General features: G+C 35.9%; 1 protein-coding gene and 1 non-coding gene across 3 annotated transcripts in view; both read right to left on the bottom strand.

Annotated features, from left to right (window-relative positions):
* Window positions 1–21,885, bottom strand: part of EFCAB2 (EF-hand calcium binding domain 2) — a 71,839-nt gene that overhangs the window by 28,507 nt on the left and 21,447 nt on the right. For both annotated transcript variants that reach the window (XM_032466559.1, XM_032466560.1), the window contains exon 3: window positions 3,433–3,505. In XM_032466559.1, the coding sequence (XP_032322450.1) occupies window positions 3,433–3,505 (73 nt within the window). The remainder of the gene's footprint in view (window positions 1–3,432; window positions 3,506–21,885) is intronic.
* LOC116659437 lies at window positions 5,934–6,036 on the bottom strand. Its single transcript, XR_004314831.1, has one exon. It is a non-coding gene; the product is annotated as a U6 spliceosomal RNA (small nuclear RNA).

The following is a 21,885-nucleotide window of genomic DNA, read 5'->3' as shown; positions in this document are numbered from 1 at the left end:
ATGATGAATAGGAGTGATAAACACAGGCATTCATGATTTCAGGTAGAAAGCACTGAGCTTTCACCATGGAGTAAGATGTTAGCCTTAGGTTTTTTGTAGATACACTTAGTCAAGTTGAGAAGTTTCCTTTTATTCTTAGTTTGTTGGATATTTTAATCTTTAGTGAGTATTTACTTTTTTCAATGCTTTTTCTACATTTATTGAAATGATCATATGGTTTATCTCCTTTGTTCTGTTAATACAGTAAAGTACTATTGATTGATATAAAGCCAACCTTAAATTCCTGGGATAAACCCCATTTGCTCATGATATATTATCCTTTTTAACATATTGTTGAAAGGGATTTGGTAAAATTTTATTAAGGATTTTCCACATCTACGTTAACAAGATCCATAGTTTCTTTTCTTTGTAATATAATTGTCTTATTTCAGTATCAGAGTAATACTAGCCTCAAAAAATGAGTTGGAATCCACACACCTATGGTCAATTGATCTTCAGCAAAGGAGGCAAGAATATACAATGGAGAAAAGATAGCCTCTTCAGCAAGTTGTGCTGGGAAAACTGGAAAGCTGCACGTAGATCAGTGAAGTTAGAACACTCCTTCACACCATACACAAAAATAAACTCAAAATGGCTTAAAGGCTTAAACATAAGACAGGATACTATAAATCTAGAAGAGAACATAGGGAAACTATTCTCTGACATGAATTGTAGCAATGTTCTTCTAGGTCAGTCTACAATAGAAAGACAATAGAAAAAAGGCAAAAATAAACAAAATGGGACTTATAAGGCTTGTAATTTAACTTATAAGCTTTTGCCAGCAATGGAAACTATAAACAAAATGAAAAGACAACCTATGGAATGGGAGAAAATATTTGCAAATGATGCAACTGACAAGCGCTTAGTTTTCAGAATATACAAACAGCTCATACAACTCAATAACAACAACAAAAAAACCAACCCAATCAAAAAATGGGCAGAAGACTTAAACAGACATTTCTCCAATGAAGACATACAGATGTACATTAGGCACATGAAAAGATGCTCAGTATCACTCATTACTAGAGAAATGCAACTTAAAACTACAGTGAAGTATCACCTCATACCATGGCCATGATCAAAAAGTTTACAAATAATAAATGCTGGAGAGGCTGTGGAGAAAAGGGAACACTCCTATATTGTTGGTGGGAATATAAACTGGTGCAGCCACTATGGAGACCAGCATGGAGATTCCTTAAAAAACTAAAAATAGACATCTATCCAAATTCATCAAATTGTACATCTGAAATATGTATAGTTTACTGTACAGGAATTATACCACAATCAAGGTGTTAAAAAAAAAAACACCTAAAAATTAGAGTTACCATATGATCTAGCAATCCCACTCCTGGACATATATCCAGAGAAAACTCCAATTTGAAAAGATATGTGCACCCCAATGTTCATAGCAGCACTATGTACAATAGCTAAGACATTGAAGCAACCTAAATGTCCATCAACAGATGACTGGATAAAGATGATTGTGGTATATATACACAATGGAATACTACTCAGCCATAAAAAAGAATGAAATAATGCCATTTGCAGCACCATGGATGGACCTAGAGATTATCACACTAAATGAAATCAGACAGAGAAAGACAAATATCATATGATATCACTTACATGTGGTATCTAAAATAATGATACAAATAAACTTCTTTACAAAACAGAAACAGATTCAGACATTGAAAACATATTTATGGTTACCAAAGGGGTAGGGGAGAAAAAAGTTAGAAGTTTGGGATTAGCAGATACAAACTACTATATATAAAATAGATAAACAACAAGGTCCTATTGTATAGCACAGGGACTAATATTCAAAATCTTGTAATAAACTATAATGAAAAGGAATATATATATATATATTCTAGATCACTTTGCTGTACACCAGAAACTAACACAACATTGTAAATCACCTATACTTCAATAAAAAAAAAATGATTTGCAAAGTGTTCTTTCCTATATTTTCAGAAAGATTTTTGTACAGAATTGGTACTACTTCCTCCATAAATGTTTGAGAAAATTAACCAGCAAAGTCATATGAATCTCTAGTTTTCTTTGTGGGAGATTTTTAAATTATAGATTTAATTTTGGTAATTGATACGGGGCTACTCAAATTCTCTAGTTTTTCCTGGGTCAGTTTTGGTAGTTTCCTTCTCTCGGGGAATTTATCCATTTCATCTAAGTTGCCAGATTTATTGGCATAGTATTGTTCATAATGTTTCTTTATTATCCTTTTAAAATGTCTGAAGGATAATGATAACCCCTCCTTTAATCTTGATATTGGTAATTTGTGTTGATCTCCTTAGCTAGAAGTTTACCATTTATATTTGAAAAGACCAGTATTTTGGTTTTAGACCAGTATTTTGGTTTAGTATTTTGGTTTTACTGTCCATTTTCTATTTTGCTGATTTCTGCTCTTTATAATTTTCTTCCTTCTATTTATATTGGGTTTATGTTGCTCTTCTTTTTCTAGCTTCTTAATATGAGCATTTAGGTAATTAATTTTAGATCTTTTGCCTTTCCTAATATAAACATTTAAAATAGTAAATTTTTCTCTAAATGCTGCTTTACCTGCATTCCATACAGTTTCACATGTATCTTTATTAACATTCAGGGTAAAATATTTTCTGATTCCCCCTGTGATTTCTTCTTCAATTCATGAATTATTTAGAAGTATTTTCTTAATTTCAAGTATTTGAAGATTTCCTAGTGATCTTATTCTCAACTGATCTCTAATTTAATTCATTTTTTTTTATCAGAGAATATATCCTGTATAATTTCAATTTTAAAAAATCTACTGAGACTTGTTTTAAAGCCCAGCACTTAATCTCTTACTGAACATTCCATGTACACTTGGAAAGAACATGTATTTTGTGGTTGTTGGATGTGGTGTTCTACAAATACCAGTTAGGTCGAAGTAGTTGATGGTGTGGTTTATATCTTTATAACTTTGCTGATATTTTATGTAGCTGTTTTATCAGTTACTTTTCATCTGTCAATATTCTTTCTGCACAATGCTCTTTCTGCATTCTCTTAAATTGATACTCATTTTGCAGCCTCCTTAAGTGAAGAACTTAAAAATCCTTATTTGTCAGTCAGTCCCGTGTCTACGGCCTTTCTTCAACTAATTATAAAGATTATACATCTAAAGTGAAGTTCTTCCTTGATCCATTACATTACTTGGTCACAGCCATTTCTTAAAGATCTGATATTAATCCTTGCAGATCCTTTTGATTGGCTAATTCGCATAGCTGTCCTAATGTCTTCACTGAGCACATTTAGTAGTTTAAGGCATTTTTTGTTTTTGGTAAGGATTTCTTTTTTAATTACAAGAAGCTGGAGCTAAACAAAGAGTCTGCTGAATGAAACTTTCTTAGCCCTACTTACCTCTGCAATCAGATCGTGTAGCTCTCCTTCACTAGGGCAGCATCCTAATGACCTGATAATTGTCCCGATCTCTCTGGGGAGAAAAGCAGTCAATAGTTTTAGAATATAAACTCTGAAAAGGCAAATGCTATGTTTCTCTAAACTATTTCAGAGCAGGTGCAGCATAGCAAACAAAGTCACTCAATAAGTATTGCCTCATGAGGATGGAAGATACTTTCTGAGGAAAGGAAAAGGCAGAGAAGTGAACCAAAGAGAGAAGAAAGAAGTGTTTGCACTGACTGGCAAGTGCAAGACTTGCCTGGGCCAAAATCAAAAAGTTCTAAAAAAGGAAAAGAAATGAGGGGGAGTAAGAAAAAGAAATGCCATCCACTTACTGATTTTAAGTGCTAGTTAACTCTTTTGAGTTTTTCAGTTTCCACATCTGTAAAATGTGGATGGTAAAGTCCACCTTATAGGCTTATGGAGTCTACATTAGTGGCAGAGTACCTAAAAGTCGGACTTCTAGTGTCAGACTGCTAGGGTTCAAATCCCAGCCCTCCAACTTGCTAGACTGGGCAGGTTAACCTCCGTGTGCATGAGCCTACCTGGTAGGTAAAACACAGTGTCTTCCTTGAAACACTTAGAACTGGGCTGGAAGCACTCTAAAGGTCAAATAATATGATCTCTGCCAAGCACAGCTCTTGGCCGAGTAGCCACTCAATAAATATGTAATGTAATGCAACTTAGTAATGTAATTCAATTCAACAAATAACCTAAAAAAAGTATAAATGATATTCAGTACTCTCTGGATACTAAGACAAGGATTGGTAATAGATAATTAAATATTTCCACTTAAAATGATTAAAAATTTGTAATATTTTGAATGCTAATTTCACAAATATTCACTTAAATAGAACATTTAACTTTTTTTTACACCATTCTAGATATTATTGGTGGTGTTGTATTTACTCCCTATTTTACTGAGAAATCATTTTAAATAAGGATTCTTAAGTTCTTCACTTAAAGAGGCTGCAGGATGAGTATCAACTTAAGAGGAAAACCTAAAGTCCATAACTAAGGCAGATAGAATTCTTAATGTTCACTGATTGATCTGAAGGCCCACTAAACATGTAATGTCCTCATGTCAGTTCTATTTCATACCTCCCTGAGCACCTTAGTGTCCACACATCTGCACTGTGTTTCATGCCCATATCCCTCACTGGGGCAGGATCTGAACATGGTGCTGTTACTAGAAACTAAAAACATTTTAAGAGATTATACTTTCAAGAAGCCTCTAAAGATGACCCATGAAACTGGCTAACATCAATGTAGTAATACATTAATGTAACTAGACTGGCTATTGCATACATTAGAACAAAGAGTTAATGAGGCAGGGACAAAAAATATGATTTGGCAAGTATTCACAGATTTTTCTCCTCTGTAACCTTCCAGGCCTTCTGTTATGCAAATCAGAGAAGTGCTTCAACTCTAGGCTCAGAAGAACAAGAATAAAGACTGCCTTACCTCACAGAAACAAAGGGAAGGTCAGAAAGGGAGGAGGGGAAGAGACTGAAAGCCCTTGCAGGTTAGAAATTTCAGGGAGGTGGTGAGATGGGGGAAAAAAGAGAAATTTCAGGCCTGTGCTGTGCAATATAGCAGCCACTACCTCTATCTGGCTATGGAGCACTGGAAATGTGACTAGTCTAGATTGAAATGGGCTGTAAGTGAAAAACACACAGGTTTCAAAAACTTAGTATGAAAAAAGTGTAAAATATCTCATTAATAATTCTAAAATTGATTACATGTTGAAATCATAATATTTCAGATATATTGGGTTAAATAAAACATATTGTTAAAATTAATTTTACCTGTTTATCTTTTACTTTTTAAAAATACGGTTACTAGAAAATGTTTAACTGTATGTGTAATACTCCTTTTGGGTAAGACTTCTCTAGGGAATAGGTGCCACAATGAGTCAGACTGAGAAGAAATACACCTAAAGAGAAAATTAGAATTACATTGTGTTGTGTCAGCAACATAATTCCCCCTTGAGCCACTCTGAGAAATTTTTAACCGTATTTAAATAAGGTCCTTTGTTGCTGACCCAGGAGTCTCACATCTGCGCCAACATCCATGAGACAGTAACAGGCTAACTTACTAGCTTGTAAGTAGAGTAAAATCAAACCAAAGAAGTGAAGAGCTCCTGTTAAGAAGAGTGTCCTGGCTGGAAGACACAGTGACCCAGGAAGCGCTCAGAGGAGCCACTGTGCAAATATCCCCACCACAGCCCATTTCAAGGCACCAATCTAACGTTACTCAAGGCAGAGTTGGGAAGAGATGCACAAATGCGCCATCACCACATGGTACACTCACCATACAGGGGACAAAAATCATCTCCAGAGCATAAATAAGACTAAACCATAATAATTTAGAAAGTGGTAAGTTTTCAGTATTTATTACCTTTGTTATTTTTCCACTATTAATAAAAATATTTATTTTGCATTTTATACAGAACCACCTGAAAAAGTATAGAACGTTACCTGAGTTCATGTATCACCCTTGTGCGGGGGCCATAATTTCTCTGCACCATTCCAATTTTAGTATAAGTGCTGCCCAAGCGAGCATATTTGTTTTTGATATAATTTACTTGTAAGTTTGTAAAATTTATTTTTATATAAATTAGGTTTAATAGTGGCTTGCAAATTTCCTAAAAACTTGCCCATCAGCTCTTGTGAGCTGCTACAAGTCACCATGATTTCGCTCCAGCACACCACTGATCCAGTGAGCCCCAGTGACTTCATTCAGACAGGTCAAGTGACTTCTGCCCTGCATCTCTAGACAGGTGCATCTCCTATACAAGCAGCATGCTTAGGACTAACTCATTTAGTGTTATAATACATACACAAAGCAGAAATCGAATACAACTTCAGTGAAAAAAATTTTTTTAATCTTTCTTCCTTTGGAAATTTCTTTCTTCCTTTTAAATCAATGTCATGGGATTTTTAAAAAATTACCAACACCTCAATTTTGGTAGTACTTCCAGAGAAAATTAAAACCAACTGTTTGATTTAAAGTCCTTAAAATCTGCAGAGAGATTTCTTTTGTCAGAGTAGATTTTCCCTTACGTTGTTAGGACTACAAAGTAACTCCAAAAGGAGTATTATGGCTAATACTAAGAATTTGTCTCTGTACCTGCACCATATACAGAGTAGTAGACATGGAGGCAAAATCATATCATAACAAATGAGTCACAATAAAGTTGTCCAATAGTGGCATCATCATTTAATTTGTATGCAGCCATCGGACCACTTAAAACATTTGGCCAGGACCAGCCTGGTTCTTGGTAAGCTGGCATTCAGTGGATGCAGTATCATGTTCCTGACACAAGGTGGAGCCAGTAGCATTGAGCTGGGTTGTGAGTCTTCAGTCTAAGGGCAGTCTAAGGTCAAAAAGATCACAAAGTTCAGGACAATGGTAATTCTAATGGAGGGAAGAACAGGCAAAACATTGTACCTCCTCTATGAAACAGGTGACACTTGGCTGTGTATGAGAGAAGGTTTAGAGCAGTACAAAAGTTTCTAAGAAGGAACACAGCAGGATTTGAAAATGATTTTATTTAATAAATATGTATTAAACACTACTATGTGCCAGGTACAACAGAAAGCAAAATGAAGACGCTGCCCTTGTGGAAGGCATTTTTCACAGACTAACCTTATTTTTGCAAAAGCCAGGAAATGAAGCTGAAATAATAGCTAATCTTATTCAACAGACCTACTCCATTCAAAAAAGAGAGCCTCTTTTTCCAAAGGTCCCTGTAATCAAGTAAGAATCACTTTTATACTGCTAAAATATGCTTTCTGAAAACCTTTTGGTTCTAACTTGTTACAGTATTATTTCTTATATATCCCCATGTGCTAGTTTGCAGCCTTCAAATGAGGAACTCTGGATCTCCTGTGTATCACAGAGAAAAAGGTTCTATAAAATGTTGGATATTACATAGAGAGATATAATAAATAAGTAATTTAATGACAGCTTTACTTTTCATTTGCTGTGGCCCGGGCACTGCCCTAAGCAGTGTAGTTACTGTCAAGAATTAGACAGACGAGGTCTCTGCTCTGATCATGGAACTCACAATCAGGTGGGAGAAAGTACACACACACACACGCAGGAGATAATTTCAGGCAGTGATAAATACTATGAAGAAATCACCACCGCCATCATTATCATCATCATCATAACTGAACTAGCTTGCTAGGGCTGCCATAACAAAACACCACAGACTAGGTTTTATTTTCTGGAGGCTACAAATCCAAGATCAAGGTGCTGGCAGGTTGAGTTTCCTCTGAGGCCCCTCTCCTTGGCTTGCACATGGCTCCCCTCTTGCTGTGTCCTCACATGGTCTTTCCTCTGCATGAATGCATCTCTGGTGTCTCTCTGTGTGTCCAAATTTTCTCTTCTAGTTAAGGCCATAAACCAGATTAGATTAGGGCCGGCCCTGAGGCACTCGTGTTAATTTAATCATCTCTTTAAAGACCTTAGCCTCAAATAATTATATTCTGAGGTACTAGGCATTAGAGCCAGGACTTCGAGGGGAATGCAATTCGGCCCAAAACAATAATAATAATTATGATGATATGCCTCCTACCACCACCTTTCTCTCTGCCCACCGTTCCTTCTGGCCTGGACCACTGCAACAGTCCTCACTGTAGTCATTCTGCTTCTGCTATGACCAACCACCTCAACCCATTCTCCTCCCAGCAGCCAGAACAATCCTTCAAAAGTGAAAATCATAGCATATAATTCCCCTTCTTAAAACCCTTCAGGGGCTCCCAACTGCACTGATCATCTAAACTCCTCTGCATGACCTATAAGGCTCTACATAACTTGGCCCCTGCTGACCTTTCTGACTTGACCTTATACCACTCTCCTCCCAGCTACACAGTCCTTTTTGCTCTTCTCTGACACACGAAACCTCTTCCTTTCATAGCGCCTTTATAGCTGCTCTCCTCCAGTTCATGACACAGCTGGCCCCTAATCCTAAAGATCTTAACTCAAAAATTATCTCCAGAGAAACCTTCCCCAACCAGAATGCTTAAACTGTTTAATTCCACCTAACCAGCCATCATTCTCTAATACATCACCCTATTTTATTTTCTTTATAGCACATTTTATGACCACATCCTGTTTTATTTACTTTATAGCACTTACTGCCATCTGAAATTGTGTATGTTTACCTGTATATTGCCTGTCTGTTCCTTCTAAAATACAAGCTCCATAAGGACAGAGGCCTTTCACTGCTGTGTTCCAACACCGAAAAGGAGCTTACACCTATTGAGGACTCCATAAATATTTGTTGAATAATGAATGAATAGTTTTCTATAAATTCACCCATTTAATTGTCACATCAATCCATATTATAATCCCCATTTCAAAAATAAGGAAACTGGAACTTGGAGAAGTCATTTGACCCACCCTTTGGAACATAACTAGGATGGAGCAGAACCAGAAGCTAGTCCCCATCCTCTGACTCCTGAGCCTCTGTCTCTCAGCACTCTTGCAATAACATCTTCTCAGAACAAATCATGGTGGTTAGAGTAATTTGGGACGAAAAGTAGTGAAAGAGAAAAAGACTTAGATGCAGACCAGAATCACTATGCCTTTTTCGTATTTCTCACAGATATTTTGGTTATAACAAGGATTTAATAAATGTTTGCTAAATTAATTGACTAAAATACTTCATTGTTGCAAAAGTCTAAGTAATTCCAAATTCAACGTGGCCAAATGGCTGCTCACTGCCCAAACAAAACAAACAAATAAACAAAAAGCTCACTGTCCTGGAATTCTCTATTTAAGAAACAACACTGAAACAGCATTTGACAAACACTACAGTAAATCATTGTTTCCAGTAAGATCAACCAATGGATGCTAAAATTAGTGGGCAACGTTTGAGGAGAAATAGGATGTTTGCACAGTAGTGAAGTATCTCCCAAGACATTTACCCATTACAAAGGGAAAAATAATAATTTCTTTTTATGGGGGAAACCTGGCAGACACTAGCTTAACCAAGAGAGCAAGGTTAACATCAGCAACAAGACATATCAACATCAAGTATCCCCTGATGTGATGCTCTGAGAAGAATACAAATCACTTCTATGGTATTCTCGCCTAAAATGCATTACCTCAGCTATGCATGAGAAAACATCTGACAAACCCAAACTGAGGGACGTTCTACAAAATCACTGAGCTGGGCTTTTCGCAAGTATCAAGGTCATGAAAGACAGAAAGATTGAGGAACTAACACAGATTGGAGGACTTAAAGATACTGTAACTAAATGTAACACAGGATTGATTCTGCACTAGATCCTGGAACAGAGAAGGGAGATAAGTGGAAAACCCAGTGAAAATCAGTCAGATCTACAGTTTAGTTCATGGTTTTAAATAAATGTTAATTTCTTGATTCTGATCATTGTACTATGGTTATATAAGATGTGACCATTAGGAGAAGCTGGTTGAGGGATACACAGGAACACTCTATACTATTTTTGCATTTCTGTAACTCTAAAATTAATTTCAAAATAATATGCTTTTTAAAACTGAAAAGATTAAATTTTAAAATAATAGCATACCAAGTTCCTTTTTTCCCTATGAGCAAAGAATGGAGATTTCTGGTTAATGAGATATTTTTAAAGAGGTACCACTTTTACATATTAGGGATATTAGCCAAAATATAACATTTTCTCCAGTTGTCATTTATCTTTTGATTTTTAATGATTTTTTTAGCTTGAAAAAATTTATGTGGATGAATGTGTCACTCCTTTTACTTCTGGATTTTGTTTTGAGTCATTTTCTGCATTCCAAGTTCATAAATGAATTCACCCATATGTATTTTAATACTTATAAGATTTTATGTTTTACACTTAGATTTCTGTTGCATATAGACTTTATCTTGGTATACAACCTGGAGTACAGATGTAATTTTATATTTTTTCAAGTGGGTACCCAGTTGTTGAGTTTATCTTTTCCTATTCACTAGAGATGTCATCTATATCATGTATTTATTAACTTTCCACATCACTTGGGACAATTTCTGGATTTTCTGTTCTATTTCATTGGTCTGTTTTGCCATACTCTTTTATTTAATTGTAAAGGATTTATAATATTTTTTGGTTTTAATTCTTATTTTTTATTGAAATGTAGTTGATTTACAATGTTAATTTCATGTGTATGTACAACAAAAGAGATTCAGTTATACATATAATACACATATGTATTTTTTCCAGATTCTTTTCCATTACAAGAAATTGAAATATAGCTCCCTGTGCTATATATAGGTCCTTGTTGTTTATCTGCTTTATATATGTGTATCTATTAATCCCAAACTCCTAATCTCTTACCTGTAATATGTTTTAGTATCAAATAAAGTCAAACTCATCTCCTTACTCTCCTTAATCAGCATTTTTATTTTTTCATATGAACATTAAATTCACTTGTCTAGCCCCAGAAAAGATTTGTTGATATTTTGACTGTTTGTGTTAAGTTTACAAGTTAATTTAGGATTACTAGACGTCTTCATGATTTCAAGTCTTCCTATTCAAAAACATGGCATGTCTTTCCATTTGTTCAAGTCTATTTTCGTATCTTTCAGGTTTTCCTAATGTGGTATTTGTATTTTTTTGGTTATATTTATGTCTACAAATGTAAGCCTTTTTGTTGCTATTGTAAGTGGGTCTTATCTTCCACTACATCACCTAACTGGTCATTATTTGTATAATTGAAGGCTTTTGATTTTTGTGTATTAACTTTATTTCCTGCAACCTTATTAAACTTTTTCTTTGCAATAATTTTTCCATTGATTTTTTTGTTTTCTAGATATTTCTGACTTCATATGTGCAAATAGAGATGGTTCTCCTTTCTTCTATCTTTTCTACATTCTACCATTTTGTACCCAATATTTATGCCTCTGTTATTACTTGTCTAATTGTGTTGGCTAAAGCTTCTAGTTAATACTAAACAATAAAGACAAATACAGATATTCTTTTCTTGTTCCTGACTTTAGCGGAAATGCTGATTGTGCTCCTCTTTAAGTAAGAAACTGAATATGCAACACATATTTCATGTTAAGGAAATATTTTCTCAAGACTACTTTATTGAGTGTGATGGTTAATTTTATGTGTCAACTTGATTGGGCTTAAGGGATGCCCAGTTGGATGGTAGAACTATTTCTGAGTGTGTCTGTGAGTGTGTCTCCAGAATCTAGCACTTGAATTAGTAGACTTGGTAAAGAAGACTGCCCTTGCCGTTTTGGGTGCACATCATTCATTCTGTTGGGAGACTGAAGAGAATAAAAAGTGGAGGAAGGACAAATTTGTTCTCTTTGCTTGAGCTGAAACATGCATCTTCTGTCCTTGGACATTCATGCTCCTGATTCTTGGGCCTTCAGACTCAGACCAGGATTTACACCATTGGCCCCCAGATTCTTGAGCCTTTGGACTCAGACTTACACCATCAGCTCCCCTATTTCTCAGGCCTTCAGACTCAGAATGAATTACACCATGGACTTTTTGATTCTCTGGCTTGCAGATGGCAGATCATGGGACTTCTTGGCCTACATAATTACATGAGCTAATTTCTATGATAAATATCTTCTCTCTCTCCTGCAATATATGTTTAAAATTATGAATGTGTGAATTCTGTCAAAGCTTCTTAAGTGTCTATAAACATGATCCTATGCTATTTCTTCTCAGATCTACTAATATGATGAAATATATTAATTCATTTCCTAACATAAAACTATTGTTTCATTCCTGAAATGAATCCCATTTTGCTTTAATGTGCTATTGCATTTTGTTGTTAGTATTTTATTTATAATTTTTGTATAGATGTTCATAAATAAAATTCTTCTGCAGGGTTTCTTAATGTAATCTTTATCAACATTATACTCACTTCTGAAAGAGAATTTGGAAGTTTTCCTTTTTTCCTTATTTTCCAGGAGAGATTAAGTCCTATTGGGATTTTTTTTTTTTTTTTTTTTTTTTTAGGTTTGACAGAATTTTCCCATGAAACTGTCTGAACTGAAGCCTTTTCATGAGAGAGTTATTTGAAAACTTACCTATTGATTCTACGGAAATTAGTATGTTTAGATTTTCTGTCTTTACTGGGATCAGGTTTTTATTTGTTTTTTTTTTTTCTTTTTCTTTTTGGCAATTGATTTTTTCTTAATGTATATAATTTAGTGGTTTTTAGTATATTCACAATGACGAGCAGCCATTACTACTATCTAATCCTAGAACATCTTCATCATCCCAAAAGTATCCCCATACCTGTTAGCAGTCACTTTGCATTCTCCTCTCTACCTCTTCAAGTCGTTAATCTATTATCTGTTTCTATGGATCTGCCTATTACAGACATTTCATGTAAGTATCATATATGGCCTTCGTTGTCTGGCTTCTTTCACTTAGAATAATGGTTTCAAGTTTCTTCCATGTTGTAGCATGAATCAGTACTTCATTCCCTTTTTATGGTTGAATAATATCCAATATATGGATATACTCTATTTGTTTATCCATTCATCAGCTGATGGACATTTGAGCTGTTTCTACTTTTTGGGTATTACGAATAATGCTGCTTTGGACATTCATATACAAGTTTTTGTATGGACATATTTTTTTCATTTCTCTTGAGTATATACTTAGAAATGAAATTCCTGGGTCATATGTTAACTCTATGTTTAACTTTTTGAAGAACTACAAAACTGTTTTCTAAAGTGGCTGTACCATTTTAGATTCCCACCAGCAGAGTATGAGGGTTCTAATTTCTCCACATCCTCACCAGCATTTGCTATTTTACATTTTAAAAATTATCTTGGTGGATCTGAAGTAGTATTTCATTGTGGGGATGATTTCCATTTCCCTAACAACTAACGATGTTTGGCATATTTTCACCTGTGTATAGCTGTTAAATGTGTTCTTTGGAGAAGTATCTATTTAAATCCTTTCCCATTTTTTAAATGAGTTATTTGTATTTTTATTATTGAGTTATAAGATTTCCTGTATATTGGATGCTGGGCCCTTATCAGATATATGATTTGCAAATATTCTCTCCCATTCTGTGGCTGTCTTTTTATTTTCTTTATGGTGTCCATTGAAGCTTTTGATTTTGATGAAGTCCAATTTATCAATTTTTTCCCCCTTGGTTGTTTGTGCTTTAGGTGTCATATATCTAAGAAATGACGCCCTAATCCTTGGTCACAAAGATTTACACCAATGTTTTTTTTCCAAAAATTTTATACTTTTAGCTCTTACATTTAGTTTTTTTTACCTCTATTTTGAGTTAATTTTTGTATATGGTATGCTGTAGAGTCCAACTTCATTCATTTGCATGTGGATAATCACTTGTACCAGCACCATTTGTTGGAAAGACTTTTCTTTCTCCGTTGAATTGACTTGCCAACTTTGTTGAATATCAGCTGATCCTAAATGTAAGGGTTTATTTCTAGATTCTCAACTCTATTCCATTTATCTACAATGTCTAGCCATATGCCATTATTTCAGTATCACAGAGTTTTGATTATTATAGCTTTGTAGTAAATTCTGAAATCAGTAAGTGTTGAGTTCAACTTTGTTCTTTTTTTTCAAGATTGTTTTTGGCTATTCTTGGTCCGTTGCAATTCCACATGATTTTAGGATCAGCCTGTCAATTACTTAAAAAAAAAAAAAAAGGAGCAACTGGGATTTTGATAGGGATTGTACTGAATGTGGTGATTAATTTGGGGAGTATTGCCATCTCAATAATATTAAGTGTTCCAATCCAGGTACACAAGGCTAGGATAAGCTTTGACAAATTATATTGAACTAGAAAGTTGCTTTCTTCAGCTAGATTTTCAAATTTACTTATAAAATTGTACAAACTACTCTCTTATATTTTAAAATTTCCTCTGTTTTGATGGTTATTTTCCTCAAGTCATTTGTGCATTTGTCCTTCCTTAAAAAAAAAAAAATTGCCAGAGGTTTATCTTTTTTAGCCTTTTACAAAAAAACAGCTCTTTATGTTATTTATTAGTTCCTACTATTTCCCTGCTTTCCAGTCCCATTCTTTTTTTATCTTCTCTAATGCTTCTTTCTGCTTTCTCTCAGTTTACCATTTTCCCCTAGGTTTTTGAGTTGAAGGTTCTATTCATTTTTATGCTTTTATTTTTCTTGATACAGGCTTTTAATGAGTTTTGATTTCATTATATCTCAGATTCTGATGTCATTTCCATTTTCATATCTCATCTTTCTTTTTTTTGTATTGATGCTTTTATTTTTTTTTTAACATTTTTTAATTGAGTAATAGTCATTTTACAATGTTGTGTTCATATCTCATTTCCATTACGGTTATTTTCTAGGAGTTTTCAATTTCATTGTCTTCAAATTTCCCCTTTGACCTAAGAGTTGTGTATAGACTTTAAAATTTTTCTAGCTTGAGCTCCAAATTTGGGTATGAATGAGATTTCCCAGGAAAAGGTGCAAAGTGAAAAGAGGGATGAAGATGAAACTCTGGTAATTATTAATAAGCCAAAGAGGGACAGTTGTCCCAAAAAGGAGCTGAGAGATAAGAGTCGGAGATGTTGGGTGAAAACAAAAGGTGATGTCATGGAAAACAAGGGAAGAGACAACTAGTGACCTCAGGAAACAGTCTGGATAGGTTATGGGGTTGGAGATAGTAGTCAAATTACAAATTGCATGTTGAAGAATGAACAAAGTGAAGGTTATCAATAAAAGCAAACTCCTTACGTTTAAAAAAAAAAAGCACACTCCTTATTAAGAGTCTTAGCTATGAAGAAAAGGACAATGATAGAATATTTGGAGGTGGGGTTTATTGGGCAGAAACTTTTGTTGCTGTTTTTGCTTGTTGTACATGTAAAACATCTGTGTAGTGGTATAGTTTGGAATAATAATGGGACTTTTGCATCCATAATTCTTTATACCCTTCCCCCAACCTAGGTGGCTAGAGCATTCCTTGTTCACTGCCTCAGGGAGAGGATAAACTCAGCAGAATACCGACATCAGGGTGAATGCCAAGGAAAGCTTAGTTATCAAAAGGGATTGTTACTTGTGAGGGTGTGGCTAAAGCACTTATGCTATGCTATCCCCGCCTGCCCCGTGGAGACATCCTCCTTCCTGCCTGGCTTTGGGCTGTGGGCTCAGGAAAGTACTAAGCCCTGTTAGGTTGGAGAGCTCTCGCTGCCAGCTCTATGTTGCTCTTCCGCTTGCGGTCCCAACAATCTGAGCCTGTGGGCAGCTCCACACCACACAGACACAGTTATCCAGGGTTTTTCCCAAGCTCTAATTAAGATCCCCTCGAACAGAGTATGGGAATCCCTCTTGCTCTACATACCCTAGTCTGTACCTGCTACTGTGAGACTTTGTGCCATTGAAGTGTGTTCTTCAAGTCCTTGTTCAGGTCTTTGCTCATTTTCTGTGTGGGTATGATTTCTAGCTCCCCAGGTGATTCTAATGTGCACCCAGCAGTAGGAACCACTGCTTCAGTCCACATGCCAACCTAGCCACCATCCTGCAGCTGGTTTCCTTTCTAAAAACCCAAGTCTAGCCTCACCACTTCTCTACGCTTATGGCTTTGTATTGCCCACATAGCCAAATCCAGGCTTCCTCGGGCAGCACTCACTCACTCACTGTCTGGTCCCAACCCTCCTTTACACTTTCATTTCCTAATAACTCCTCACAGCTAGATATATACCTTTTGCTAATATTATTGATACTGTATACAGACAATGTTGTACATATTGCAAAACCCAAACATTAAATATATATGGCAGGCACCAAGTTGTCTTAAGTAAGTTTATAACTTAGAGAAGACAAGAAATACAAGCTTTCAGTTAAAAACATAAATATTCTTAGAGTTAAGTTAGCAAAGGAAAGCTTAAAATGACTCTCAGGGGGGAGATTGGAAACTATCACAAAATGCCTCAGCAGTTTTCAGAAAAAAGTAGACATCTGAGTGTCACTTCTCAGTAATTCAAAAAGAAACAGAAGAAGACGATGGGTTAGGGGCTGGTGGGCCACCATACCTTTAAATAAACCAAAAGCTGGTATAAATTACAGTGCTTACGGCCTGGCTTCTGGACTGGTTTCATTACTGCATTATACAGTGGCACCTCTAAACACTTGTTTCTGAACCCTTCCCAGATGAAAACAGTGAATTCCCATGCTCCTTGGGACCCTGCTACTGTAACCAAATCTTCTCTCTTTCAAGCCACTTGAATAGAACCCATACCAGTCCTTTCTCACCTCCTCCCAGGGGAAGAACAGATTTAGACACCTTGCCTTATTATCTCCATAGATGAAAGGATGAAGTTTCTGTCACTCACTCTATCTAGAACATACAGAACACTGAATTCCACTGCTACAACTGACTGTGGTGAAGACAAAGTTACTAGCTCTGTGTACAAGGTGGGGCCACTAGTTACCCCTAATGCCCTTCTCACTCCCCTCCAACTAAACTTGGGGCAATTTCAAACAATGTATCTGATATCCATAGCCTGTGTGATTTGCAGAGGAAGTCTTAAAGGGAGGTGTGCTTCATGTCATGCTTGATCAGAGCAGCAAAACAATGATGACTCCTCTTCTTGACGTCATCAGCCTAGGACATAGCTTAGTAAAATATCTAGGGGCCCCAAACCCTTCCTTGAGTTCCTGTGAGGAAAATTCAGTAATGACAATCTGTGAGGATAATGGTCACTTGTTATAACTCCAACATCCAGTGGCATAATACTATTGTCACCTAATGTCTTATATTAAATTTAAAATGAGTTTTCCTGATCACTAGGTGGCTTTCCTCCAAGAAAATCATCAGGGGCCCAGCTCCTTTCATCTTGTGGTTCCATATTTTCAATACGTGACTTGCAATCCAAGTCACCCTCATGTATCAAACTAGAAGGAGAAAAAGGCCTGGAGGATCACACACGGAGGTCTTGATGGATCAGGCCTAGAAGCACATGTCACTTTCATCTACACTCCACTGGCTAAAACTCAGTCATAATTCCCAGCCTCCCTCTATCTGCAAGGCAGTCTAGGAAGTACAGGTTAGCTGTGTGCTGGAGAAGAGAGGAAAACATCTAGACCACCCAGCCTCGACCAGTCAACCACCACGACATGAATCACGAGCACTACCAAGGAAGGGGGATGGGGATTGTTAAGAAACCAGTAAGTTTATCACAGGGTTCCTTCCAACTGGCTTAGAAACTGGGTTGGAATGGCCTAATATTAGGCTTATACAACCTGATCAGGATTTAGGGGTAACCATACCAGATAGGCGGTAAGGTAATTGACAAATCCAGTACTTCTGAGAGTTTCTTAATGTATCGATTATTATGCTTTGTACAAATTGATCCGCCTCGCCAAGCGTAGCTACTTTAACCAGAGATGGCTACTCAACCAAAAAACAATCTCTCTCTATAGGCCTGCAAAAGAGAGGCCTATCTTCTCTATCATAAGAGCTCTGCTCAAGAAGAGCACTCTCTACTCAATATTGACAAATAACCAAAGCAGACTTTTCTCTTCCTTGGGAGTTTTAAAGGAAGACATAGAGGGATGCAGATGAGATGGAAGAGGGATAACACAGAGGGAAAGCAGTAAGCAGAATCATAAGTCATCAGAAGCCATAAGTAAGTAGAAGCAAATGGATAGGGGACACACACTGGAGGTTAAATCAGTCACTAGCAAGTCAATAGGAAGAAGAATCTGGAAGAGAGGGAATAGAAATGTAAGAGTAAAATCACCAGCATGTTAGACTGCTAGAGTTGAAGTGGAGTCACAGAGTGATGGCTGAAATACAGAGCCCTGTATCCCCTTAACGGCAACAAGTGCTGTTCAGTGCGCTAAGAGGCTTGAATGTCACTGCAGCAAGTTTTTTGCTTATTCCTTATATTAGAAATAACTACTCCTTATATCACTAATTTCCAAATACATCCTTACAATATACTTGCATTAACTGAGAAAACTTAAAGATTATTTGGTCCCATGCAACCTGAAAGATTGCAACCAGCAGATTTGAAGAGAGGGAGCCAGATTTCCAAACATGCCTGTGGCCATCTGAGTACATGGTAATGCTTCTTGGATTAGTGTCCCCTCTTAACTTTTAAAACTAATGAAGATACTGCCATGAAATATTCTGTTATGCATTTGCACTGAGTCTTCCATGTTTAATAATGCTGATAGTTTTCATATGAATCCAATGTTTTATTTCCTATGTTAAGGAGAACAGGTTGAGGCTACAGGAGTACGAACTTGGAAGCCACAGCGGGTACACACTCAGAGGCCACAGGAATTATATGCCCAGAGGCCCCAGGAAGTACACTCCCTGAGACCACCAATACTCAGAGAGCCTCTTGCTCCTACTTTTTGCAGACATAACAGCAAAATTTGGACCTGATCTAGACAGTACAATAAGTACAACAGAAAGGTACCTACAATCCAGAGTCAAGCAAACTTGACCTCCAAAGATATCAAATAGAAAGGTCTTCATCAAAACAGGCAATTAAGTGAAGAGGGTAGCCTGAACCCCAGTGTTATTTTTCTGTCACAATGCCATCCTACTAATCAACTTCCATCTATAAAGACTGAGACACAGTTTACTGGGATACCTAGGGCCCCACACCCTTTGTGATACCATCCAATACATTAAAACCAACACATTTATGGACTTAGCCTAAGATCACCTGGAGAACTACATGCATTCCAAACTCCTGAAGGCTACCAAGAAGCCATAAAAATGAACTTCATCACAGTTTTCATCTCATCCCATGAGAACAGTATTACACTATGAAAGTATGTAATCATTTGAGTTTAAAAAAAGGCGGGGAGGGGTAGGAAAATAACATGCATGCATTTCTTTGTACATTCATAGCGTATTTCTGGAATGATCCCTAGAAACTAGTACTAATTTAGTTGCTAATATTTTGGAGGGGTTTTGAATGGCTGGTGGAAAGGGCTTAGAGGGACTCTTCTCTGTATTTTGTTGTCTTTGAATTTTTTAACCATGTGAATATATCATCTATTCAAAAGTATTTTCTAAAAAATTTAATTGCCTTTCCTGATTATTTTCCTCATATCCTGTAACTGTTTAAGATCCAGTACTCTCTCTCAAATCTTAGTTTCCCCTTTAATATCTTCATCAAGCTTTTCTTCCAATTTCAGAGTGAGTTTCTGTCTTTGTTCAGGCTGCTATAACAAAATACCACAAACTGAGTGCTTAAAAACAACATATATTTATTTCTCACAGTTGAAGGTTAGGAAGTTCAAGATCGTGGCACAGGCAGATTTGGTGTCTGGTGAGAACCTGCCCCCTAGAGAGCCATCTTTTTGCTGTAACCCCACATGGTGGAAGGGATGAGACAGCTCTCCAGTCTCATTTTCATAAGGGCTCTGATCACAATCAAGAGGGCCCCACCCTCATGACCTAATCACCTCCCAAGGCCCCACGTCCAAATACCATCACATTGGGGGTTAGGGTTTCAATATGTAAAATTGGGGGGTACACAAACATTCAGACCATAGCAGTTTCTTATCTCCCCCACTGTCCTACTGCCAGAATTAATTATGTAGATTGAGATACCCTATCTCCCAATAACAAAAGTCTTCCTCTTCAGGAAAAGGTAGAAAAGAACTTGGGCTTACAGGATTTATTTTTTGGCATTCTAGGAAAGGGATAAAGTCTCTGAACAATTCCACGTGAATAATTCTAGCCCTGAGGCAATGGTAACATCAAATTACAAATAACTCAAATTTCCAAAATTAGAAGATATGTCAAATTATGGTGCAGTCACACAATGGAATGCCTTGTAGCCATTAAAAATAATGATATACATTTATAAAATATCATTCAAGTACAAAGTATTCAAGTGTAAACAAACATTTTAAAGACAAAAGAACTCAGGGGAGAATATCCATGAGTATTTTTGGAAAAAAAGTTGACAGTAGAGTCTAGACAACAGAAATAAATCAATAAGGAATTCCAGGATGGAGGGGGAAATGGTGGTTAGCAGTAATTTCATTCAAACACAGAAAAAACATACTAAAAGACTGCATGAACACTCAACAAAGTATGAATATTCTACCTTGTCAGTGCAAAAATAATATACCCAAGATAAACTGGGCGGGGTTGAGAGAGTTGTAAAAAGTGGAAGGAATTTTTAAAGTGCTAACATTCTCATCTTTTACAGCAGGAATTCGACTGATACTATTACATCTGAATTGGGCAGTTGTTTAAAAAACAGGCACAATGACTACAACCTTAATCTTTTTCTTGTTATCTTTTCTGAATTTAAAATAAATAATGTCTCTCATGGCCAACAAACATTTGAGATCCCACAATTTCTTCAATTTAAATTAATTTTTTTCTTGTGTTACATTCAATTAAAATTAAGTTAATACTTATATTTGTTAAAAGTATTATTACTGTGATCTTATTTTTATAGGTATAGTCCTCTTCTTTTATACCTTTAGTAAGTATGTATTGGTTGTCTACTATGTGCCAAGTATAGTTTTAGGTACTGACGTAAATAAAACACACAGAAATCCCTGCCCTTGTAGAGATTATATTCTAGATTTTTTTTTCTTCCATAATTTCTTTCTTTTTCCTTCCTTCCCTTTCATTTCTTCTTTCTTATTAACTTCCCACCCTCCTATCCATTTATCCTATTACACATGGACAAAAAGAGGCCTAAAATGATAATTATCCGACAATAACAATTATTATTTCAGGAGGTAGGATTTGGAATAATTTTTTAAAATTTTCTTTAAGTGATTCTTTAATCACGTTTCATCAAGAGGTCATTACAAGCCAACCATTTTTTTTACAAAGAAACTTGAAAGTGAGATAGTAAAATAAAAAAGTATAAACCAGTCTTCAAAAATACTTATTTTTATGTGTAATTGTGAACTATTTCAGAGAATAGGACAGAAAAAAAAAATTATACACAGCCATATATCTAATACCAAGATGTAACAGAAGTTAGTATTTTGTAACATTTGCTTCAGATTTTGTTCCCCAACTATAAAACATTGTAAAAACAGCTAAATCCCACTGTCCATCCTTTCTTCCTCCATCTTCAGAGATGCAACTGCTATCCTGAGGATATTTATCATTCCCACACATGTCTTTGTCTTCATAAAAAATACAGTGTCACTCTGTGTGTTTAAAATTTACATATGTGGTATCATAATGTTTACTTTCTTATGTAATATTTTAAACTCAGCATTATTTTTGAAATTTATCCAAGTTACAGACATAGTCTTAGTCTATCAATTATTTCATTCATATGTGTGAACTATCACTGTATGAGTAAACCCTAGGTTTTATAATTCAGTCCCTATCAAGGGGTCTGTAGGGCCAACAATCCCATCCCTCTTTTATAATATACTTTTCCATTCCACAAACGCAGGCCCAGTTTCTCAAAAATTCTTTGAGTGGCCTCAA

The sequence above is a fragment of the Camelus ferus genome, chromosome 23 (assembly GCF_009834535.1).
Source record: "Camelus ferus isolate YT-003-E chromosome 23, BCGSAC_Cfer_1.0, whole genome shotgun sequence".
In the NCBI taxonomy this organism is placed as follows: Eukaryota; Metazoa; Chordata; class Mammalia; order Artiodactyla; family Camelidae; genus Camelus; species Camelus ferus.
The sequence above is the reverse complement of the archived record's forward strand: the minus strand, read 5'-3'. Positions and strand labels throughout refer to the sequence as shown.